The sequence below is a fragment of the Pezoporus flaviventris genome, unplaced genomic scaffold (genome assembly GCF_033815535.1).
Source record: "Pezoporus flaviventris isolate CSIRO_AGI_PZ_B2104156 unplaced genomic scaffold, CSIRO_AGI_Pfla_v1 ptg000002l, whole genome shotgun sequence".
NCBI classification, from domain to species: Eukaryota; Metazoa; Chordata; class Aves; order Psittaciformes; family Psittacidae; genus Pezoporus; species Pezoporus flaviventris.
The window spans coordinates 69,292,274-69,317,222 of NW_026892550.1; the positions used below are offsets into that span (position 1 = coordinate 69,292,274).

The 24,949-nt window shown below is 53.5% G+C and overlaps 1 protein-coding gene across 1 annotated transcript; it reads right to left on the reverse strand.

Annotated features, from left to right (window-relative positions):
* Nucleotides 1-5,864: 5,864 nt before the first annotated feature.
* LOC133274722 (adenylate cyclase type 10-like) lies at nt 5,865-24,949 on the reverse strand. Its single transcript, XM_061464262.1, has 26 exons — nt 24,564-24,949; nt 24,188-24,381; nt 23,776-23,880; nt 22,622-22,660; nt 21,925-22,068; nt 20,294-20,499; nt 19,772-19,865; nt 19,372-19,457; nt 18,623-18,811; nt 18,388-18,509; nt 17,677-17,753; nt 17,200-17,389; nt 16,239-16,291; nt 14,809-14,962; nt 13,926-14,118; nt 13,307-13,393; nt 12,600-12,880; nt 11,815-11,951; nt 11,154-11,279; nt 9,373-9,627; nt 8,409-8,747; nt 8,110-8,176; nt 7,462-7,633; nt 6,975-7,082; nt 6,638-6,816; nt 5,865-6,066 (listed from the first exon to the last, which is right to left on the reverse strand). Exons 1-26 carry the CDS (start codon nt 24,947-24,949, stop codon nt 5,865-5,867), a joined length of 4,185 nt encoding a protein of 1,394 aa, XP_061320246.1.

Genomic DNA, 24,949 nt, shown 5'->3' on the forward strand with positions numbered 1-24,949 from the left:
CTGTGCTACACGTTCCCTGCATTGAGGGTCTGTTCTGCTGCAGGTCTGATGCTGCCAGGATCAAATGCAATCATTAGGCATGTTTCATAGGATTGACCAGGAAGAGTCATTCCTGCGTGAGAGGCCAGGCCGGGACCTTGTTGAGAGCCACAGAGTGGCTGGCACATGCCCTTTGTACCTGGGGGGACGTTACTGGGGTCCATTTGGGGGCGTTTCTCTCTCCAACCACAGCCAACACCAACCAATGCCACTCATCTTCACTGCTGGAACCCCACCAAGGTCGAGCTGGTCCAGTGCCGAAAAAACATCAGGGCTCAGAGCTGTTTAATGCAGAGGGGAGAAGGAGATGAACCCCAAGCAGTGGCTCTTACACAAGAAGTAATCAACTCTGCAGCGATGCCTTGCACTATTTTCTGTTTTGCTCTGTCCCAGAGCACTTAAATCAATCCAGTTTAGTCTCACTGCTTCTCAGGTTAAAAATCCCCCCTAAGACAAAATCTTCCAGCTTTCAGAGGGGGAAAATCTGGGAAATGACCCCTCCAGGATACATTCACACTGACCTAAATGAGGTTAAAGCCGCCTGCTGAAGCAAGAAAGTGCAGGCATATCACGCAGTGCACTGATTGATTACTATTAAGACCACACAGACATGGATATTTTCCTTCCCGCTTCTCCCAGATCACTTTGCCAGGATCCCAGTGGCACCCAACAGCCAGACCACGCACATAAAACCGACAAATGAGACTCTTCATCAGTATGGTGTGCTGGGTTCAGCAGTAGCAGTCATTTTCATCCTTCTTACTAGCTGGTGCAGTGCTGTGTTTTTGACTTTAGTCTGAGAATAATGCGGTAACACACCGGTGTTTTTAGCTGTTGCTAAGACACCTCATGCCATCAAGGCAGAGATGTAACATACAGATGGGCTCGTGATCAAGGGGTGAACTTAACAATGGACACTATTGCCAAGGTTACTCATGAGTGTGAAACGTGCTGCAGTTAAGCAAGCCAAGCGGTTAAAGCCTCTTTGGTATGGAGGGCGATGGCTGAAGTACAAATATGGGGAGGCCTGGCAGATTGATTGTATCACACTCCCACCAACCCGCCAAGGCAAGCACCATGTGCTTACCGTGGTGGAAGCAACCACCGGATGGCTGGAGACACACGCCGTGCCCCACGCCACTGCCCGGAACACTATCCTGGGCCTTGAGAAACAGATTTTGTGGTGACACAGCACCCCACAGAGAACTGAGTCAGACAATGGGACTCATTTCTGGAATAACCTTATAGACGCTTGGGCCAAAGAGCATGGCATTGAGTGGGTATATCACATCCCCTACCATGCACCAGCCTCTGGGAAATCGAACGGTACGATGTTAAAAACTACACTGAGAGGAATGGGTGGTGGGACTTTCAAGCATTGGGATACACACTTACCAAAGGCCACCTGGTTGGTCAACACCAGAGGATCTGCCAACAGGGCTGGCCCAGCCCAGTCAGAACTTTCACATACTGTAGAAGGGGATAAAGTTCCTGTGGTGCACATGAAGAATTTGCTGGAGAAGACGGTCTGGGTTATTCCTGCTTCAGGTAAAGGCAGACCCACTCGTGGGACTGCTTTTGCTCAGGGACCCGGATATACTTGGTGGGTGATGGGGGAAGATGGGGAATTCCCGTGTGTACCTCAAGGAGATTCAGTCTGGGGGGAAAACAGCCAATGAACTCAATTATATGCTGTTGCCTGGTATATAACACTTTTATAGCCCATCAGCTGGATGCCCATCCCCACCACTCTGGGCTTTGAAAAGAAGAAATGTGCTGTCATGATCATCAGTGGAGAATAAAGTCATGGGAAAAGCCAGCAGCAGCAGCAGAACTCTCCTCACGTCACCATCAACTGACCCTGACTTCCCTCCGACCATCATCCCAACAAGGAATGAACTTTGACAAAACCAGGTGAGCTCAGGGGAAGCAGGGGGAGGAAGAAGGGAGAGGAAAGAGCGAGCGGCTGTGTGGTTCTGGGTTACAGGCTCAGCTTAAACCACGAAATACGGTTATTACAGTGAAGGATGATGGAACGGGCTAACACTCAAACCGGGATGGAGGAATGCCCTAAACCGAACCTAAGTAATTTCCTTAAAAATCATAAAGAAACAAACTGGGGAAGTTGAAGGGGGAGAGAGCAAGGCGGGGGGGAGGGGGGGGGGGGGGGGGGGGAACCCCAAAGGTATGAAAATAGCTTGGGTGCTAAAGGGGATCCTGCTGAGCCACAAGACCCACCCATTCCTTCCTCTGAACATACTTTCTTGGTGTTTTACCGGCTACTGCGAGGTAACAGCTGTCTGGGGAAGCAATATTCACCCTTCATGTGGGAAAAATGGAACTCTATCAATAATCAAGGTAACTGCAGCCTGCAAAATGCACAGGGAAGAGGCAAGGCCAGTCATGCTGTGCTTGAAGCTTCCCTGAAGCTGTTTGTTCAGGTCAGCTCTTCCATCCGCTTTGTCTTTCCCTCAAACCCAGGTTTCAAGCCCCTTCCCCAGTTACCCCCAAAACCACCCCACGCCACCGTCTCCCACTCAAACCTTCCCCTTCCACTGTTCCACAGGTTCCCAAAACCTTTATTTCACACACAGCCCTTTCCACCCACTTCCACAGCCCCACACACTCTCCTCAGGGAGAGGCACCCTCCCCACACCGCAGCTCTGAACCTCTGCAGCCACCTACAGGGCTGGGAGCAGCATTTTCGTTACGGGAAACCCCTCTCATTTGGAGCTAATGTAGACCTGCAGGCTCCTGGAAATCTGGGAGCAGTGTTTCCCTCAGGAGCCCCCATCACCTCAACCCCTCTCTCGTCCGGGACAGCCTTTCCGTTGTTTCCACCTTCTTTCTGCACCTCAGCCCCGGGGCATCCCCTCAGACCACTCCAGGGGGCGGAAATACCATCTCAGATTCAACTTTTCCATTTTACATCTCGCTCAGGAGGCTTGTTGTCCTGAAGTTACCCTCAAGTTTTGCTGCGGCTGGAAATGAAACCACCTGTAAGTGGCCATAAAGCTGCCAGCGGCATGGACCAGCACCCTTCCGGCAACGAGACTACCCGTCCTTTGGAGAGGCAGCTCTCTCGACGCCCCAGAGCCCAAGGCTGGTATGAGCGTGGCTCTCTTACCAGGATCCCTGCCCAGCTGCAGAGGACTGGATGTGGCTGGGCTGGATATCACACTGGGACTCCCACCCTCAGCCACTGACACGTGCTCCCACTGTACCTGGCAAAGGAAGGTGGCTCTGGTAAGCTCCTCCAGGAGCTGAAACCACAGCCCTGAGCACAGTGAGCACGCAGCTTTTGCTCTTCATGTCACAGAATCATAGTATCCCAGACTGGTTTGGGTTACAAGCGACCTTAAAGCTCATCCAGTCCCAACCCCCTGCCACGGGCAGGGTCACCTTCCACTAGAGCAGGTTGCTCCAAGCCCTGACGAGCCTGGCCTTGAGCACTGCCAGCGATAGGGGAGCCACAGCTTCTCCAGAAGAAAGGACCTCAGCTCATGGCCAGGGAAAAGGCCACATCGCCCAAGGCCTGGCTCAGCCGGTAACTTGTACAGGTGCTGCTGGGGCCAGCCAAGTGCTCGGTTGGAGTCTCATGGCCCTCGCACCCCAGCCCATCCGCAGCGGGGCGGAAAGCCGCAAGTGGCTGGGGCTCCAGGCGAGGTTCAGTGCTCAAGGCGGTGGAGCTGGCCCCTCGCAGCAGTCTAAATGCACCAAACAGCTTGCCTGTGCTCCTGACTGTGAGGATGGAAGGCACGGACCCAGAGGTAGAGTACAAGCTGGATTGCTTATTACAAGGATTACACGACATTTATACGCTTCCAAGCAATTAGCCAAGCACCTCTGTGTCTGCCTTGCGGTTACGTTTACGACATCGGGCAAAAGGTGTACCTGATCTTTCTTATCAACATCCTCTTTCCAGTTCTGACATCCTTGTTCCTTCCCGCAACGCGGAGGTGGAGGCGGCACGCCCGTGCTCTGCAGCTTCTTGTCCCGCCGCCACCAGGCGCAGCCCCTCGCCGGAGGAAAGCCGCCGCCGCTGCCTCCGCCCGGTTCTCGCGGGAGCGCCATTTTCCTTCCCGTCGCTTCGCCTCGTGACGGACGGGATATGTAGCATTCAGATTTTGGGGCAGGTTTACATCACCTTGATTTTCTGCTGCTTTTTTAATGTTTCTCCACATGTCATGCGCTGCGTCTACCTGAGCCGGGCAGGGCCAGGCAAACACTGGTGATGGCTCTGGGATGGGCAGCGAGTGCTGCTGACAGCAGCCCCAGAGCACCCAGAGCAACAGGAGAAGCCTCGCTCGACCCTGCAGACCTCGCAGCGTGCGCAGCAGGACCCCAGGCACGAGCCAGGCTGGCCTCGCCACACGCGACGTCACAAGGGGGGGTCAGTGCACCCTGTGCCCTGGAACCGGCAGATCCCGCTGCAGCCGCCCTCCGCAGGGTCCTGCTGACCCCAAAGAGAAGGCCCCGGCCCCCAGGACTCTCCCAGCCCTGCAAGAGGCCGCACAGCGGCAGCACTAGCAGTGCTCCACTGACTCTGGAGCGAAGGAGATCAACAAATGCACACGTTCAAGAAGTTCCAAGGAAGGCCGTAGGGCATCTGGGCTGTACCAGTAACACGTGGGTGAGGTGAGACACTTCACTTGGACTGAGGATGGGAAATGTACAGTGTATACACCAGATGGACATGTCAGTGAAGCTGTACCTGTCAGTCTGAGGACCCTTTTTACCATCAGGTGACTACCACTGCTGGTAAAAAGTACTGGAAGTTGCTCATTTCCCTGCCTCCAGGTGTGAACTTCCACCTCATGGCTCTTCTAACTTGTTAAGACTTGGATGATATTGAATGCTTGCAAAGGATTTAATCCAGGGAGCCACTGGATTTGTTTAGATGAGACCACTGGGCTGAAGATAGTATTCATAGTATTACGTGAAAACTAATACATGCTTTTATATAATAGACTTCTATAATGCAACAGGATTTTAAAAGCTCTTTTAAAATGACTGCACTTGGCTGGAAAATCCTTGCGAAAAGAGGTAGATAATTTTAAAATCAATTTAAACAATAAGTAAAATGAAAAAAAAACAACAAAAACCCAACAAAAACCAACCAAGCCCAGCAAATACTCCCAAATAAATGCCTACTTCTCCTGTCCTTTCCCTTCTCTGTCCTGCTCCTTTTGATGCAGCCCAGGATATGGTTTGCTTTCTGGGCTGTGAGCGCACACTGAAGCCGGCTCAGGTTCAGTTTCTCATTGACCAAATGCTCAAAAGGAACATGACCAGCAGGTCAAAGGAGGGGATCCTGCCCCTCTACTCTGCTCTCATGAGACCTCACTTGGAGTATTGTGTGCAGTTCCATTGTCCTCAACATAAAAAGGACATGGAACTGTTGGAACAAGTCCAGAGGAGGGCCACGAGGATGATCAGGGGACTGGAGCACCTCCCGTATGAAGACAGGCTGAGAAAGTTGGGGCTGTTCAGCCTGGAGAAGAGAAGGCTGCGTGGAGACCTCATAGCAGCCTTCCAGTATCTGAACGGGGGCTATAGGGATGCTGGGGATGGACTCTTCATTAGGGACGCAACAAAAACCAACCAAGCCCAGCAAATACTCCCAAGTAACTGCCTGCTTCTCCTGTCCTTTCCCTTCTGTGTCCTGGGAGATATTTACAGATCCTGTAACAATAAAAGGATTTAATCTGAATGCGAAGGGACACATGAATATTTAATAATTTGTATGTATTGCTTCTTACGGTACTACAAATATTTGGAGAGTACCGTCTTTCTCCAAATGTAAGATAGATGGTGGTAATGAACTATATGATCATTTCCAAGCCAGCATCATAGCTCGTGCAGGCTGCTGACAGATACAAGTCCACTGCCCTGTCTGTGCTGGCCCTCATGCGCGCTGCCAGGCAGGACAGCCTCCATCCAGCAGAAGTGCCCTCCAGCCTGAAGAGGTGCTCCAGTAAGGAAAGACAGCGGCTCTGCCGCAGCAGCCAGGCGAGCTTCTTCTTCCTGCCAAGCAAGAGAAACTGCTAGGCCCAGAGGCTTTAGCTCTACAGGCTAGAGCCTATGAGCTGGGTCAGACAGGGCCAGGGGGCAAAACGGGTGCCAGACAAGACCGTTACACTTCCTTGGAGGAAATAGAGCTGATGGAGGGGGAGCTGCCAGAAGGGAAAGGGGCAAACAACAAGTACCACAGTGGGAAGCTGGCCGCTAGAGAGGATGTTGGCCTGACAGCACCAGGGGGGCCAAGCTCCTCTTACTGCTCCTTCTCCATGCCCTGGTCCTGCCTCCAGCCCCCCCACCCCTTTTCAGTACAGCTCTCTCTTCCCAGCCAGCACCAATCCACTGCCACAACTCGTGCCAGCAGACACATCCCTGGCTGCAAGCTGCTTTGATACCCTAAGGTATGCTTTGTTCCAAGGGCCTCAGAGGGAGGGAGGGAGAGAGGAACTTTATCGTTCCCTGTTCTACCCTCACATTGCTCTGTGTGGCCTCAAGCCTCGTCAGGTCTGTGCCCATATGCCTGTGACCAGGTAGGAAATAACTCTTTCTCCCCCGGGTTCTTGGTCGTGTTTCTTACTGGGCCTTCTGTGGAAGGGAAGATGCTCTTCTGGCAACATAAGCGGCACACTGCAATTTTTCAACCTGCGACCTGACAAAGTCTTCAGCGCGGTTCCGGGGAAATGGCCTTCCAAGCAGGCTCAAAGCCTTTCTGATCATTTTCTTTGCCAGCTCTGTGCGTCCCACACCATAGCAGACCTGCACAGGAAAAGGGAAACATCGCAATGTGGACTAGATGCCCAAGAGACTGCAGGGATCTGCCAGTGGCCAGAGAAGCCAGAGCTCTCCTGTCCACTGCATCTGGGGAAGGCATCCAGCTCCATCACTCAGGAGATCCCTCCAGACCGCGCCTTTACCTCCCCTTTGAGGCTGAAGAAGGTGGCATCTTCAAAGCGGGATATCACATTCGCTTTACTCTTTAGAGAGTTCCTCAGGATATCTGCTTCGCTCAGCTTCCTGAGGGCCTTTGTGAAAGCACACGGAGAGCAGGTGAGATTAGTGCAGAGCCCATGGCTACCCTTGTCCTCCCCCATTGCCTCTGGCATCTGTCTTCAGAGGGTCTGTTTCTTCCCCTGGTGATACCTGCACAAACAGTCATGTTTTTGACTGTGTGCCTCAGAGCACAGGCACCACTGATCGTTCAGGCCTCCTCCCTGCTAATGCCCCTCATGCTAAGGGCACAGCACCCAATGCCTCTTCCCACACAAGAGGCAAACCAAAGGAAGAAGTGAGGCTCAGAGCTCAACATCTTCCTTCCAAGGACCCACAAAGTCGTGTCCTAGTGCAACGCAAACTTGTCCTTCCCAGAGCCAGGCAGGACACACTGCAAGCAGGGCGACTCACCATGTAGTAGTTGGAGACATGCAGGTAGGCAGCTGCAGTCTCCAGAAGATAGTAAAAGGCTCTGGCAGCATTGCCCAGTGTTGTGTAGTGGTGAACCAATGGCACAAGCACTGACTCCACGATGCCTTTGCAGTCACATGAGAGCGCATTGTTGTCCTCTCTGTCAGTCGCACTACCCAGAGGACAGTGCCCAGGGGAAGAAGAGAGCAAAGAATACAAGGGTATCATCTAGAGTGGTCTTCCTTCCCAGAGACAACATCAAAAGCCCTTTGTGCAAAGCAGAGCAGGAAGCCACAGACAGGTACTAGTCATACAAGTCCTTTGGGAGGAGGGAGTAAGGAAGAAGCTAGGCTTTCTGTCACCTCCCACAGGCAAACCACCTGAGCCCTTGTGGTGGCTTTTTCCCTGTAGATTTTGCAGTACTACTCTGCAGGAACTGGAAAGCGAGGGCTTCTTTGACACTGAGCCGTGGGCGTCCTTAAGCACTCACTCATCTCCACAGCCATCTCCTCTCAGCTCCCACCCCACGGAAAGCCTCTTCGCTAAGCTAGAGTCACGGCTGACAGCCAAAAGCCAGCATTTTCTTTGTCTCCTCTGCACACCCTGAACTCACTCGCTTCAAAAAGAATCAGAACCTTGTCTGCTCACCCAAAATCCTCTTCCACAAAAGCTTGCTGCTGCTGCTGCTCCTGCTCCTCCTGAGTATCTGTAATACCTTGAAAGAAAACCAGGGACACCTCCCACATGTATCCTGGGATAAGAGTTGCTCTCCCTCTCCCAGTAGGCCTGCAAGGATCCTTGCAAGGTGCTAACACACTGAGGAAAGTCTGCAGTGGGTGTCCACTCCTGCTGGGCTCGTTCCTAGCAGATCTACTCCCACTCGACCCCCAGCACCAATCCCTGGGCTCCCGGAGGGCCCAAATTACAGAGCATGGTGCACAGCATACCTGCAGAGATGTAAAACCTCTCCTTCTTCAGCTGTTTTCCAGCCAGCACCAAGGCCTTCCAGGTGTGTGGGTCATCCCCATCATCAAAGTCCTTACAGCTCCCTTTGTCCTGGGTGCTGCTGACAGCGAAGCGGTGGAAGACAATAAAGTCCCCTTGGCCGCAGCTCTGGCATTTGTGTGCATACCGCTCCAGGAAGGCAGCACACTTGGAGTGCAGGGTGACCCGCTGTTTCTGGACCCACAGCTCGTAGGCAGCCTCCCGCAGCAGCGGCTTATGGAACATCAGCACACCAAATGGACACCCCACACTCTGCTTGCTTGGGGGGGAGATCTCCACACCTGCAAGGCAAAGGGCCTTTGTATGAGCCCAAGCTGTGGCCAGATGGGGAGCCAGTCATGCCTCGGTGCACATCCTGAATAGCAACAGTGCTGCTGCACGCCAAGCCCTGCAGCATGGGGTGAAAGGGCTGATGCTAGCACAGCCTTGGGGATGCAGTTCTCAGCTGCACTGGTCCAGGCAGGAGCTGGGGATGTTGTTGCCAGCCAAAGCAAGCCCCAGCCAGCACTTTCTCCCCGCTCTTGGCATGGCAGCCACCAGCCTCCTGAGCAGGAACCCTGCATCACAGGGTAATCAAAGCCCAATAAAAGCTTGCTGAAGACCCTGGGCCATTCTGGAGGGCATCTTTTGTCTGGATGCTGCAGGTGGCTGGGAGAGGATGTCAGGGATTCCACTCGTCCCATGCCTGCGCTACGAGCAGCACTTGGATTCAGGGGAGCAGAGGCATTTGGGACAGCTGGTGGGAACTTCCCTCCAGTGCAAACCTAGTGTGCTTTCAGACTGACTTGTAACAGCTTTGACAAACCCATCCCCAACAGCCATGCCAGCCCTCACAGGAAGGGAATCACGCCACGCCCTTAGGAGCCCATCTGGGAGCTCCTTGTCCACCCCACTGCTACCACTTACCAATCTCTGCCTGCGGAGGGGTGGCTGGCTCCTTGCTAGGATCTTGGACGTCTTCTGGCTCCTCAGTGCTCTCCGTCCACTTGAGGATGTTGTCACTCACTAGACTGTCCAACAAGGTAGTCATCTTGTGCCTCATTCTAATCGGAAGAATGTATGACAGCAGCTGGGTAGTGAACACCGGCCCGATGATGGCTGCAAACTTCAAAACAGTCTGCTCCAGTGGGGTGATCTCGTCCAGCTGAGCCAGCACAATCTCTGTCAAGGAGAAGCCACACGTCTCAGTCCTACCTCTTCCCCACACTGAGGCTGGAGGCACTGCAAAGATTCGACGCATGAACAGGATAGGCTTTGGCCCTACACTGGCCACTTCTGGGCAATTGCAGCCCAGGACAGGTGTCTGCACAATGGCTCCGCTCCTACTGGATTTGCAGTTCACAGGGCCTGGGAAAAAGTGAGACACTCAACAGACACACTCCCCCACTGGGATAGGGCAGGATCCAGCAGGTACATGCGTCCCACAATGTGCCCTGCCAAACCTGGACTAGGTTTTTGCCAGCCCTGCAAGCAGGGAACAGACAACTTTCACCACCTCAGAGGTGAACTCAGAGCTCCCGAGAAAGGTTGTCTCAACTCAGCCAGACCTTACTCTTCTTTTCTTTGACTTTTCTTCTTGGGTTGCTTTGGGCAAAACAACTTAAGAGCAGGAATGTTTCTTCAAGGTTCATACAAATGGCTACTGACAGACAGGAGGGACATTCAACAGTCATTGACAGTTCCCCTGGCTACAGGTGAACTTCCATGAAAATCCACAGGAAAGTGGTTTATTTTTTTTAATTACGTGTGTCTTGGGTTCAGCAGTAGCAGTCATTTTTCTCCTTCTTAGTAGCTGGTGCACTGCTGTGTTTTTGACTTTAGCCTCGGAACAACGCTTGTAACACCGATGTTTTTAGTTGTTGCTAAGTAATGTTTAGTCTGACCAAGGATCTTCTGAGTCTCATGCTCTGCCAGGGAGGAGGGGAAGCCAGGAGGAAGCAGAGACAGGACAGCTGACCCAGACTAGCCAAAGAGGTATTCCATACCACAGCACATCATGCCCAGGATGTAAACTGGGGGCAGTTACCAGGAAGGGTTAGATCACTGCTTGGTCGGACTGGGTATCGGTTGGCAGGTGGTGAGCGGTTGTATTCTCTTCCCTTGTTATTTCCCTTATCATTATTATTATTGGTGGTAGCAGTAGTGGTTTGTGTTATACCTTAGTTACTGAACTGTTCTTATCTCAACCCATTGGAGTTACATTCTTTCCATTCTCCTCCCCATCCCTCCGGGAGGGGGGGTGGGGGGGTGGGGGGGAGTGACAGTGTGAGATGCGTGGCTGGGCTTAAACCACCACAACATGCCATGAAACCACTGTTAGCTGGGGAACTCAAAAAGAAAGTAGCAAGATAGAAGCTGTGTTCAAAGGTGAGTCAGAGGCAAGTCAAATTTTTGTCCCATTAGAAGATTTGCTTCTGTGAGAAAAGGGAGTCATTTTAGTGTTGCATCAACAACTTTTCCTCTTCTACCTGCTGCTGGAAAGCAACCAGCAGGCTCAAGCTGCTCCACACACAGGAAGGAAAAATGGTTGCCCACAATGCCAGGACTGTTGCTGGTTGGAGCAGAGCCACCTTTTCCAAGGACAGCCCCAAAGCTGAGAGGGTGACTCTGCAGCACAGTGATGCCCAGCCTCCCTCCAGCCCCTGCGGCACAGCCAAGAGCCAGCAGAGTGGCTCTCTGCCCCTCACCTTTCAAGTTACTGGGCAGCATGGTGCTGTCCAGGTTCACGCCTGGCCTTACAATGCAGATCATGGCCGCAGCCCCTGCTCTGGACCTTGAGCTTGCTGTGAGGGATGACTCCAAGACTGCAAAAGCTAGGTGGAGCAAGAGAGAAGGAATGAGGCAATTTGCAAAGTGACCTGCAGCCTGAAAATGTTTCCAAGTTCACCTGAAATAGTCCAAGGCCCCTTCACACCACACAGTACAGGTGCACTGACCTGCGGGTGCTGAACATGCTCTCTAAGCAGAGCAAAATAGTTTTCACTGGAAGTTTCCCGCTCCTGGCCCTCACCTCAAGCTGGAGTTTGTTCTCAGTTAAGCTAGCATTTGGCCAACATAAGTTCTGTGCTCATGAGAACGTCTCACGACCACAACCTACGTGGTCCAGAACCATTTCCCCTGAGGTTTAGCCCCAAGAACTGAGGCCCCTCCAAGCCACAACTTGTGAGCCACTGCTTTGGCTGTCCTGACAACAAGGCACACAGAAGCCCGTGCCTCTGCCAGGCCAAGTTCTGCATGATCTGCTGCAAGATCTTACTCTGCCCCTAATCCATGGGGCAATGAAGGGGCAAGTTTGTGCTGTAGGGAATGCAACACAGCAACTCATTAGTCAGTGGCAAAGGTTCTTACTGTTCAGGTTCTCCCAGCTGTCCTCTGCTTTTTCACCCCACTTCTTGGTGCGGAACAAGAGCATGTCGTTGCAACGAAGGAAGTGCACCAGCTCCTCCAAGTAATACGGGATCCCCAAGCTTCTTTGGACCAGGAACCTGGGCAGGAACAGATCCAGCAGTGATCAGCACAAGAGAAGTAGAATCATAGAATGGGTTGGTTTGGAAAGGACCTTAGGATCATCTAGTTCCAACCCCCTCCCATGGGCAAGGACACCTCACACTAGACCATGTCGCCCAAGGCTCTGTCCAACCCGACCTTGAACCCTCCCAGGGGTGGAGCATTCACCACATCTTTGGACAACATGTTCCAGTGACTCGCCACCCTAAAAGGAAAAACAGTTGAGGTGGGTAGCAAGCCACTCAGGCATAGCTGGGGAGCCAGCATCTTTGTCACAGCTACACCTCACTTCTGAAAGGGAGGTCCTCCTGCTGGCATGTGGTTTTTGGCCCCCCTGAACCTCCAGCCTTTGCTGAAGTCCCTGGGGAAAGACTTGCAGACAGTGCCCAAAGCACAGAGCAGCAAGCCCTGCCTTTCCTCTCCTCAGGAGCTTAGGTGCTCTCTGGCAGCAGGGCAGACCTCTGCCCCAGGGAATCTGCCACACAGCCTGGCCACTTAGACCAAGCCCTTTTCACACCCCAGATATGCTTGGCCTTGGGGGTCTTCCTCCCTTCCTCCTTGTGAAACAGCAAAGGGTTGGCAGCTCCTATGCTTCGTGTCCAGGGAGCTCCCCTGCTCCAACTTACCTCACTAAAGCCCTAGGGATGCTGACCACTCCAAGGTCCTGGCAGAGCTTCTGCACCACAGCTGAAGGTTTCAGCTTCTCTAGTTGAAAGCAGATGATTTTATGGGACATCAGGTTGTTTGCTGTGGCTTTGTGAAAGCTCTCGGTTCTTGCAAAGCCGGGACATAAGCTCATGACCATGAAGACAGAGATGTTCCAGAGCAGAGGTGCCATGATACTCCAGGAGGCGGGGTCAATGAAATGGGCATTGTCGATGACAAATATGGCATTTCTGTCAATGGTCTGGAAAAAAAAGAGTTGTTCTGAGGGGAATCCAGTGGATTCTCAAGTGTCTTACAGGGAAGGAGATTTTGCCTCTGTCTCTTGAGAGGATGCTCTCAAGTCTCACCCCAACCAACTCCGTGCTTGGAAGCTTCCCAATGCCTAATTTCTTTGAGATTTTCAGGTCATGCTTAACATCACCTGCCCTGCAGAAGGAGGGAGCTTGGGCAAGGGAACGCAGAATTCTCTCTCCTCCAGGGAACGCTTTAAGGGAGGAAAGTTACTAGTATGCTTGTCGGGCTATGGAGAGAACATGGGGGGTTTCTCAGGCCCTAGAGGGCAAGGACCAGGTCCTCCCACCCACTCACACTGCTGTGGCGCAGAGCCCAGAGCCAGCAGGGTTGTTTTCCTCCTCTGACCCAGAAGGAGAAAAGGAGAAATGCTCACCTTCTCTAGCACTTTTGCCCAGGTTGAATGCAATTCCTCTTTCCTTTGCATTTCATGCATTTGGCGAACCTTGTCTGAAATGGGAAACTAGACAGAAAAGCAAAGTCAGGGAGAAACATGTCTCCAGGGCTCGCTACACCTACCCACCAAGCAAGATGGCAGAGCAAACCCTCCCTGCTCTGCCTCAGCACCTTCCCTCTCCCCAGCACGGGTGCAAGAGGCCACAGTGGGACTTCAACTAGAGCCTAAAGCAGAGGCTCAGGCAGAGCTGCATCTTGGCGGTGGGCTGAAGAGCTGGTTCTCTGACTGTGGGATCTTGGGCTGGCTGGAGCAGACCACTCACACAGCAATGACCTCAGCACAAGGTCAGACCCAGCCTCATTCCAGTGCTGCTTCCAGAATGCCGAACAAGGCACCAGGCACTGCCAGATGCAGCGCGGGACATTAAGTCACCACATACAGGCAGCCCCCGGGGCCAGGAATGGGAAACATGTGCTGTGACCCCCTGCAATCCCTCCCCCTGAGCTAAGGCACTCCAGCAGCCTTAGAAGACTGCTGAAGAACCAGAAGGGCTCAGGAGAAAGCCTTCTCCAGGGTCAGAGAGGCCTCTCGCTCTCACCTTGACAAGGAAGATGTCATTGAGGAGGCAGTAGTTGCTCTCTTCGATTATCCCGTTGAGATTTGTCCGTAGCACGTGCTCCCTGGCACTGCACGATTCACACTCATGGAGGCCCATCACCCTGGCCATCAGAATACGCATGGCAGAGAAGGACTGCCTCACGTTGACCTCTAGCAGTTCCATGCCAAATACCCTGCCATGCAAAAGCAAAAGGCACTGAGATCCCCAACGGCCCAAGTCTTCTAAGACAAAAGAGCTGGAGTTGCCTTTAGGGGGAACTCTTCAGCCTCCCACTTCAAAGTGGTACCGGGAGTTTCACTCCTTGTAAGAGAAAGGGCACAGAGAGGCAGTTGCTGCCAAGCCACTGGGAGAGCTAGGTCCAGACCCCTTCTGGTTTCTGCAGCGCTGGTCCATGTCTCCCTACCTCCCTACTGCAGAGGGACTTGCAGAGCTAAGAGGTGATCATGGAGCAAGTGGAGTTTGCCTTTGGGCTCCAGACCTTAGCAGTCTGCCTCTCAGCCACAGAGAGGCTTTTCTGGCCCAGTATTCCTTCTGGGAAACAGTCAGGGGGCAAGCAGGGCTTCTGAGACAGGCCACCCTGCTATATGTTGCATCTGGAATCCAATGCAAAGCACCGAGTTTGGGCTTTTTCCTTCTATTTGTGAAGGAGGAAACACCACAGGTCAAGAAGCACCTCCAACACCCCAAAGAGACAGGGGTAGGAGCAGAGCACGCAGGAGATAACTATGGAATGCCTCCATGAGGCTTTTTGAGGAGGCTTCAGTCCAAGGCCAAGGCACACTGGCCAAGGGGCTGGAGCGTTCCATGGCTCTCAGGGATGGAAAGAAGCAGTGTCCCAAAACTACAGGACAAAACCCTGTACCTGCAGCCAGCAGACTGGCCTAACTGGGACAGGTGATTAAGTAATTGGCTCTTCCCAGCGCCCCTTGCGCCCTCAAATGCCAGTATGTGTCTTTGTCCAAAACGGTTAGAGGCTTCCAAGCAGTTGACAAAGAGGTCAATCTCCTTCTTCCGACCTGTGAAGACAAACAAGAAAATGAGCTGCTGGGGCATGCTAGAAAGCAAAGAGCCATCCCTTTGGCTGGTACCCTCCACCACAGCTTCCCTCCCACTACCACATCTGGCAGCCTACGATACCCCTGCTGCCTTCCAACCCTCTTGTCCCAGCTTTTGCACCTCTGCCTTCCTCAGAGTGGTAGCGGATGCCCTGTCCCACAGAGATTCAGACAGCCCCATGCAAATCCCCCCTCAGGGATCCAGTACAAGGCTGGAAGGGATGATCTGAGTTGCTTCAGGCAGCTGTGTCCCAAACAGACTTAGAACATCTTCTCCTGGCTGTACGACTGGCCACAGAGCACATCAGTGTTGATACACAACCGTGTTTTAGTTCTTGCTGAAGAGGGCTTGCACAGCATCAAGGCATTTTCTATTTCTCATGCCACCCTGCCAGCAAAAGCAGGCTGGGGGTGCACAAGAAGTTGGGATGGGGCACAGCTGCAACAGCAGACCCCAGCTGGCTTATTTCATTGCATATGATGCTGTGCTTCGCAAGAAAAGCTGGGGAAAAGGAGGAGGAAGGGGGCACATTACGAGTTCCTGTGTTTGTCTTCCCAAGTCCTTGATACACATGTTGAAGCTCTGCTTTCCTGGGAATGGCTGGACACCTGCCTGCCACCAGGAGGCAGTGAAAGAATGCCTGATTTTGCCTGTCATGGATGCACAGCAGCTGCTTTACCTATTAAGCTGTCCGTATCCAGTGTGCTCACTTTTACCCTTCCAATTCTCTTCCCCATCCCACTGTGGGGAGTGAGCAGCCGTGTGGGGCTGAGTTCCCTACCGGGGTTAACCCATGACAGGGCCCAAAACATCCAGCAAGACACTGAGTGATTAAAGGCGTCCGTGATGCTTGACTTTTCCATGTTTACAAGCAGATGCTGCCAAGAAAGCACCTCTGAGGAGTACAAGGGGGAGAACCAACCACCAAAACTCCCCATCAGTCTAGCAGAAGGAAATCTCTTTCCTGATCCCAAGGATGTGGGACTGGTTTAGCCCCCAGGGTGTGAGCAGCTTGAAACAAACCTTCCTATCAGGTCTGGAGCCTGCCTGGGATCACCGAGCGCCTCACCCTGCTTCCCACCCCAAAGATATCAACTAAGTAGGCACTGAGAGAGCCAGCACTTCCTCAGGGCCTCTGCAGGCAACATTATCCCCAGCAAAACCTTTTCCGTTCCCAATACATGTTACTGAGGGGAAGAAACTGGGGTTCAGAAGAGCAAGGCATTCTCCACATACCCAGCAAGGAGGCGTTCTCTGGCATCTTCATGGCAAGAGCCATGCCAAATATGCTAGGAGCAGGGGAAAAAGAAAGTACAAGTCAGTTAGCTGGTTAGAAGCCAAGGGACATCAAGAAGCAGCCTGGCATGGAGGGGCTGGATGTGCTCCTCAGGGTACCTGTTTTTCTTTCGAGCAGCATGTTATCCCCTGCATGCTCCCCCCCACCAAAGTTCAAGCTGGCATGCTGAGAGAGCTTTAAGCATTAAGAAACCCAACAGCCACACCAGGACAAGAGAATATATTGAGAGTCCGTCAACAGAGGCCAGACCCAGAGACATGTGAAAGAAGCAAGAGTGAGCTGCTGGTTAGCAGATATCTTTACTGCGTTGGCCAGGAAAAACCGAGAGTCTTGGAAACAAGGACCCAATGGGCTGGGATTCCAAGCACCTGGCACCTCTGGCTTAAGTCTTCCTGTATTTTCAGAGACTAACATTCAAACCATCATCCAAAAAGAAGGTCAAATCCTGGCCCAGAGGAAGAGCCCAGGTTTGAGGAGGAAGACATGATGAAGAATGTCCTGAGGGTCCACCTTTATCCATGGGAACCAGACTGGCCCAAAGCTTCCCACTCAAGAGCAGCTAGGACAAAACCTTCTTGGGTCAGCATTACCAGGGCATGTGGTAGAGCGAGCACAGCACGGAAAGCACAGTTTGAAAGCCATTTGGACAGAGCCTGAAAGCCAGGTTGTGTCTACCAAAACAAAACCTTCCCCATTCCTGTGGTTTCACTCCCACTCTCCCAGCAAGAGGAAACAGCAGGGAAGAGAGGTAAAAAGCCTCCTACACCAGGGCTTCTGACCGTCTCATCCACAGTGAATGGAGAGCGGCTTCTGCTCTCTCTGCAGAACTCCTCTATGCTGGCCAAGCTGGACCCTTGATGCCACCATCCCCTCATCCAGACTTCTCAAGAGGACACTCACCTGTTGGTGGTGATCCCCACATATTGATAGACAGTGACAGGATGTTTGAAGCCTTTCATCTTTCTCTCCGGCAGCTCCTTGAAGTAGCAAGAGGGCAGCCCAGAGCTGGCACAGGTTGTGGTATCACAGGTCACCAGCCCAGAGTAGCTCATCATCATCCGGGCTGCCAAGTTCACCTTCTGGCCAATGACTGCCAGAGAGATGAAGAAAGAGCACACAGTGATGTACCTGTGCCACCAGCTCCACAGTGCCCTTCCAGACCAACGGCTGCCCTACATCCGACACCCGCAGCCCCACAGTGGGTTAAGCAGATCCCAGGGGAACAACCAGCTGTGGAGCCCAGTGTCCCACCCCAGCCCAGGACTGGTGCTGCCTGGGCCATTCCTGGCTGGTTGTTGGACAGGCACTCTCCCCAGCCTGTCTTCCTCTTCCCAACAGCTCACGCCAGTTTCCCACACCGCACACACGTGCTTGTACCTGTGTACTCGTGCCTCAGAGGGTGGCCAATGAGGCCACAGAACGCCATCCCACTGGTAACAGACACAGACACTGTCCTGGCACACAGGGAAACAACACGGCTTCAGAAGCGCTCCAGGTGCAGTCCTGCCCACCCAGCTTCATCTCTTCCCGCATCTCCCCTCAGCACTAGCCTGGGCCACTGGCCATCCTGCCCTGCCAGCCTGGGGTTCGGGGTACAGAGAGCTCAGGGCTGTAAAGGACCCAGGCGGCAAGGACAAGGAACAGGGCTTAGAGCACAGGCAGGAACTTTTGGGCACTTCTCCTGAGACCCCCTTCCCTGAGCTGTGACCTGTGACCAGTGGGAAAAGAGGGAGGGAAGAAGGTGCCACAGCGTCACTGCCTGTGATGACAGCAATGTAAGATCAGGTGTCTAGGCCCCATCACTGTTCACAGGCCAGTCACCCAGAAGGTGCTGCTTCTGGCACCAAGGAGCCTCTCGCCTTCACTAGGGCTCATTCCAGCATGGTGGCTAGCAGGGTGTGCTTGGAGACACTCTGCCTGGCTGCCCAGGGATAAGCCCAGGGGTTGCCTGCCACCTCTCAGGGCACTGTTTCCTTCCTGCCAAGGAAGGGAGGACAGGGGAGGGTAAGCTAGACGCAACACTCTTTCTTCCTCTGCTTTACGCTGGCCCAGGCAGCATGCGCTCCCTCAGCCCCACCAGACACTCACCCTGTTTTTGCAATGATCTTGGAGCACGAGTTGAAGATCTGAAAAGCACTCTGCAAGGCATGAATGCTCTCATGGGCCAGCTTTACTCCAGGGAGTCCGAACACACAAAGGAATGTACAGCCCTGCCAAGGACAGATGCAGCACATCTTGCCACAATGCCTAAGAAGGAATCTTCCCCTCTTGCTCAGTATCCACCCTCTTGGGTTGGGGGGAGATGATTCCACCTCACACTCACTTTGTCAAACAGGAAGACTTTGTTCACTTCACCCTTGTGAGGACAGACGATTTCCTGCATCAGGCTGCTGACTTCACTGAGGACACTGCGGAAAGATACTATGTCCTTTGTATCAAAATTCAGGTGGAGGAAGAGGATGGTGACTGGCCGTAGCTCACAGAGGAAGTCCTGCGGCACTCTGTCTTCAAGCTGGAAGACAAGAGCATGACGGCTTCACAAGCCTGCTCTCCCAGGGGCTGCCCACGCCAGGTACAAAGGGAGAGCTGGTGTCCTGGCAATAGCAGGTACTAGTAGGGGAAGAGAAGATCCTCCTCTCGGTTTAAATGGTCGGCAGGCTGCCCAGCTTGCAGCAGTCAGATACCAAATCAGAACACAAATGACAAAGGCGAGAAGGGCGCTCCGGTAACACCCCATCTTGGGACAGTTACGGACATGAGTGGTGACACTGAGCGATGCTCATGGGGCTTCAGTGGATTCTCCCCTCTATCCTGCCATCACGTCCACAGAACATGAAGAGCCATACCCACAGAAAAGACAAGAGATGCAAATGTCTGCCCCACCACCCATCTCTCTGAGGACAACTCATCCAGTGGTGCAGCACCTGTGCCCCTTGGCCTAATTTGCCCACATTGTCATCTCGGGATGCATTTTCTTTGTTTGGCTTGCTCTCATGGAAACTCCCTCTCTGAATGCACCACTTCTTCTGCCCTGCAAAAAAAGCAGCCCCAGCAGCAACGGCCCAGGCGTACCTTCCTGAGAACAGCTTTTGGGATGTAACTAAGTATGTCTCCCACATCAGTATCAGGGTTCAAGAAAAGAGCAGGCCTGACAGCATCTGCGGAGAGGAAACACACATGGTTGCTGTGGGAAGATGGGACTACGAGCTGTTGGAAAGCAGGGGCTAGCACTGGCAACAGGGGAGAGACTCCTGCGTTTGCTTGTGTTGCCACCTGCAGGTGCTTAGGGCAGAGCTGTCCCCTGGAAGGAGATGGCAGCAGCAGCAACTGCCCCAGCTGATGCACAAGAGGGCCAAAAGCATGACTGCTAACTGAGAGGGGAAGAGGGGAGCGGTAGTTCATCCCTGACCCCTGCAGCAGCCAGGCCCCATGTTTCCAAGCAAAACCAAAACAAGGTGAATCTGGCACTCACATTCGTTTTCCGTGAAGCAGCACTTCTCCTTCTGTGGAAGCTTGTCTAAAACATTTTGGCATTCCGACAGAGACATCTGGTTCATGCCCGTAACCTGAAGGTACACAGAAGGAAAGCACTTGACACTGGCTTCTCCAGGAGTCCCAGGGGACAGATCCTGCCCTCCACTGTCACTGTCCAGAAAAGGGGAGAAGAAGCCTATCTGGCTGGACAGGACAGCAGTGCTTCCTCAGAAACCCTGGAGCTGAGCAGACGTCTTCCAAGCATCCCCCAGCTGTCAACAGCTCCGTGACCCACGGAGGACACTGCTGGTGGGGCCAAAACTCTTCCAGTGCCTCCTGACCCCTCAAACCAAGCAAGCCCAGCCCAGAGTTACTCCTAACATAAAAGGACAAGAGCATCAGCTGCTCTCCCCTTTCAGAGCTACAACTCTCTCCACATTCAGCTCTTCAGCTTTCTGAGGCCTCCCTCCTTCAGGTCCAGGTCCTCAGAATGGCTCTAGATGCTGTCCCATCCACCTACCTTCACAGCTGTTTTGCCCGCAATATGGCTGGTTCTGAGCCTGTGCTTCTCACATAGCTCCCAGCAGGAGGCTGAGAGGACAATTTCACCTGCTTCCGCAAGCTTTTCGGCCTCACAGACATCCTCCAGGGCCTTGCCAATGACACAGAAGTACTGCTGCCTCTCGTCTCCAAACCTCAGGTGGTGCATATTCCCTGCAGAGATCCCTGGGAGAGAGAGAGGGAGAAGCAGAGCTCTACAGCCTCCAGCATTTCAGCTGTTCAGAAGCCAATCTGAACCCCAGTGGGGAGATGGTCATTATGGAGGGGGAGGGCATCCTCCATCCTTCTCGAGGGGCTACTGACACAGGACCCTTAAATGGGTGTTAAGAAATAGACAAACCAAGTGGACAGTGACACTGTGTTGAGAGTGCTGGCTGTCTTAACCTGCCCCAGAAACCCAGCAAACCAAGCCCCTGATCACCGCCCACCCCCTTTACATGCAGGCGGGTTGTAGCTGTCTGCTCAAGAAAAACTGCAGCCTGCAAAACCCTTCTCACAGCCTTAAGCAATGCAGCTCTCCTTTGCTCTTTGTGAAAGGCAGGGGAGAATCCAACACGGAAAAGGATGCAAAGCTGCCTCCACCTGAAAAATGAAGGGATAAGTTCCTCCTGCAGGCATCTGGCCGACAGCAGATGCTCAAAGACCCCAGTATTCAACCTGACACCTGCTCTTCCTTTGAGCTTCACAGAATCATAAAACCATAGAACAGTGAGGGCTGGAAAGGACCTTAAGATCACCTAGATCCAACCCCACTGCCATCTCGCACTAGACCATGTCACCCAAAAGGCCGCCAAATTGGTCAGGCAGGATTTCCCCTTAGTGAAGCCATGCTGGCTGTCACCCAGCACCTTGTTGTTTTTCATGTGCCTTAGCATGCCTTCCAGGAGAATCTGCTCCAAGATTTTGCCAGGCACAGAGGTGAGACTGACTGGTCTGTAGTTCCCTGGGTCATCCATTTTCCCCTTCTTGAAAATGGGGGTTATATTTCCCTTTTTCCAGTCGTCAGGAACTTGACATGACTGCCATGATTTTTCAAATATGATGGACAGTTGCAACTTCATTCACCAGCTCCTTCAGGAACCGCAGACGGACTGCATCAGTTCCCATGGGTTTGTGCACATTCAGGTTCTTAGGATGATCTTGAACCAGATCCCCTCCTACAGTGGGCCGAAGGTCTTCATTCTCACAGTCCCTGCATCTGCCTTCCAGGACTTGGGTGGTGTGCTCAGAGCATTTGCCAGTGACGGCTGAGGCAAAGAAGTCATTAAGAACCTCAGCCTTCTCCAAATCCAGGGTAGCCAGTTCTCCTGATAGCTTCTGGAGAGGGCCCATGTTGCCCTAGTCTGTCTTTTTATTTGCTACATACCTATAGAAGCTCTTCCTGTTATCTTTCAGATCCCTTGCCAGGTTTAATTCTAACTGTGAACGCACACAAACCCAGTGGTCTGGTGTCCAACTACAGGTGGCCCCTTGAATGCTTGCAGGAGATGCTTTCCTTTGGCGCTAGCCCCAGGCGGGGATCCCCGCATTCCCTGCCAGTGTGAAGCACAGGAGAGTGCCACAGATCTGCACCTGGCACAGCACTTGTACCTATCTTAAGTCGGAATTTCTGACCCACGAGCATGTCATGCCTCCGGTACTTCTTCTGGATCTGCCAGCTACAGTGCACCACAAGGCTGATGGTCTTGGCCATCTCACTGGGTCTTGCTCTCCACAGCAGCAGCACAGCATCCCCTGGGGAAAGCAAGGGAACGTCAAGGCTCTGCTGAGACCTGACTCTCCCTGACCTACGCTCCATGGCAGGGACAGCAGAAACCAGATGACGTGCTGAAAAAGATGGACTTGTGGGAGGCCATAGGCCTCTGGAGGACCTCTGGACTCGCTGGGACTCCTCCTCCTCTTGCGGCCTGGCAGCCTGAGCTGTGCTGTCACCAGCCCGTCCCTCCATTCCCCCGTCCCCCCGTCCCTCACCAGCACTCCAATAAATGCCTTCGGCTTCACCTTCTAGTAGGTCTCCTCCTCTCAGTGCTGCCTCTGCCCTCACCCCCAGCACAGAGCCCTGCAAGCTGAGGCAGAGGGAGGGGAGCCACCACCCTTGCCGAAGCCAAACTGCAGGCCCAGGGTGGGAAGAGAAGCCTGGAGAAAGGGCGCTGCAAAGGCGTATGAGAGTGGCCAGGAAGATGGCTCAAGGTGCTGCACAGAGCCTCTGAAGGAGGACAGCAGAGCTGCCACAGCAGTCCCGTGCTGCAGATTAATACCCATGGGCATCATCATCCTAAGTACGTACCAGCAAACTTCAAGATGTCACCTCCAAGAGTCAGCATGTCTGGAGACAGAGGGAAGGAAAGGAAGAGTCATGTGGACACCTTCTTCCATAATCCACAAAGGAAGCCCCCGTGCTCAGAGCGGAGCACCCAGGCGACGGTGCACTATCCGGCACAGCTTAGGAAAAGCACCACCCTGGCCTGCCTCCCAGGCTCCCAGGGGCTGCAGCCCTGGTACCTGCACAGAAGGCACAGAGGCATGGCCTCAAGCTGCCACCTAATTTTCAGAATGGTGGAGGCTGGAAGGAACCTCTGGGGTCCATCTGGTCCAACCCTGCTCTCAAGCGGGGCAGAGCCAGCTGCCCAGGATGCTGGCTAGATGGCTTTGGAAGAGCCAAAAGAGGAAGATTTCTCAAGCTCCCTGGCAATCAGTCAGTCACCCCTCACAGCCAAAAAGTGTTTCCCAACTTACAGAGGGAAACTGCTGTGCTTCAGTGCGTGCCCATGGCATGGCCTCTGGTCCTGACAATGAGCACCACTGGAAAGAGCCTAGCTCTGTCTAATCTGCTCCCTCCCTTGAAGTTTTAGACACATTACTGTAAGATCCCCTGAAGCCTTCTCTTCCCTAGGCTAAACAGGCCCAGTTCCCCCAGCCTTTCCTTGTAGGAGAGATGCTCTAGACCCTTCATCCTCTTCGAGGCCTCTTCTGCTTTTCTTTACAAATGCTGCCAAAGGGGTGTCCAGAATGTGCTCATAATCAGCTCAGAAGGGTCAAGACATCCCCTGAGAAAATGGGCTTGGAAGGGTCTCTGTCTCTCCCTGTCTTTCCCACACAACGCCAGTGCCAGCATGTCCAGGTCACTTGTGCGCTGGCACTTGCTTGGTGCTCTCAGCCTGCTCTGGGCCCCCAGGCACCATGGAGCTGGGTGTTCCCATCAGAAGCACAGAGGTGGCTGCTGAGAAAGTGGGTGCCTCCTTGGCCACAGTGGGGAGCAGAAAGGACCTGCACTTGTCCTGACTTGCCAGGAGAGCCTGGCTGTTCTCACTGTTCCTCCAGGCCACAGAAAGTCCCAGCCCTTCCAAGGAAGCAGGACTAGGTTGCCCAGGATACCAGCCTCCCCATTCCATGAGCAGCCCTATGGCCTGCCGCCAGGCAGTCCTGCAGCATGGCTCTTACCCTCCAAAACGTCACACAGGTAGTGATTGAGGTCTTCCGCCAACTCATCAGTGCCTCTCTGTGAACCACCCTTCCAGATACAGTGCTCTGTCAAAGAGGTGAAATCTGTAACAGAGACACCCAGAAATCAGGAAATGAATGCCCTGGGGACCAAAGGACCTGGCAGCCAGTTCCACACTGGCCAGCCGGGGTGCCCAGCCCGGCACCTTCCCATGCCCCAACACAGTGTGGGTTGCAGCAGTGCTTAACCACCCATGATAGCCCATCCTTTTTGGGAATCCCAGCAGAAGACCTCAGCATTCATTATGGCCACTCACTATCAGCAGCAGGGGCAGGGCTCCAAAGGGCCTGGTGTGTGCCAGAATGGCTCACGTTCCTCGATGTCACAGTTGCTCCTCCCTGCGCACCCTACCTGAAATATCTGCAAAGAGCAGCACTCCGTGGACTGCCTGAAAGCTGGTCCCGAGGTAGTCGCTAGAAACAAGGCTGGGGAGAAAAGCTGCTGCTTTGTCCAGCTCTGAGCTGCAACGTTTCCTCTCCCAGGAAGAAGACGCCATCTGCACCCTGTGGTGTCCGGGGTACCTCAGGATCATCTGCTGTGCCCAGCTGGGAGAAGAAATATGACCCCAGTGCGCCATGTGAGGTGCCTGCATGTGGGGCAACTGTCCCTCTGCCCACAGGGTGGCCACAGTCACTGGCAGTGGCCTCCTCAGTAGGTCTTTGCTTCCCTGTCAGCTCTCCGCACACATCACAATGAGCTGACAGTGACATTCTCTGCGGGTCATCACCTTTGGAACTGCTGCCCCGTGGCCGAGGCTTCCTCCTTGACACTGGGCCACTGGCTGGAGGTGGCCAGCACCACCCCATTGCTTGGGGACAGCACCCAAGGGAGGCACATGCAGACCTGCTGCAGTGCCTTGCACACACAGCTGTTTGAGAGCACTGCTCCTTCCCGACAGCGGAATAGCTTGTCACCGTTTTCCCAGTAGTCTTGCCCGCTTCTTTTTCCAGTGCTCCCTTGCTGCTGCAGCAAAGGGAAGGGACAGTGCTCTCTGGTCTGGAGACAGGAGGGGGAGAGGGACTGGGAACCCTTGCTGGGCTGTATCTGAAGAGCACCAGGCAGCATGCAGTGGGCCACCCAGAAGTCCAGGACAGACTCCAAAATGGTGGGCAT

Bases quoted from the DNA above. Each gene is read 5' to 3' on its own strand.
- LOC133274722 (XM_061464262.1), bottom strand. From the start codon at position 24,949: ATGCCCACCATTTTGGAGTCTGTCCTGGACTTCTGGGTGGCCCACTGC. The intron at 22,661-23,775 runs GTAAGAGCCATG...CTCTGTCTCCAG, and splicing joins CCTGTGTGACGTTTTGGAGG to ACATGCTGACTCTTGGAGGT. The intron at 22,069-22,621 runs GTACGTACTTAG...TGCTTTCCCCAG, and splicing joins TGACATCTTGAAGTTTGCTG to GGGATGCTGTGCTGCTGCTG.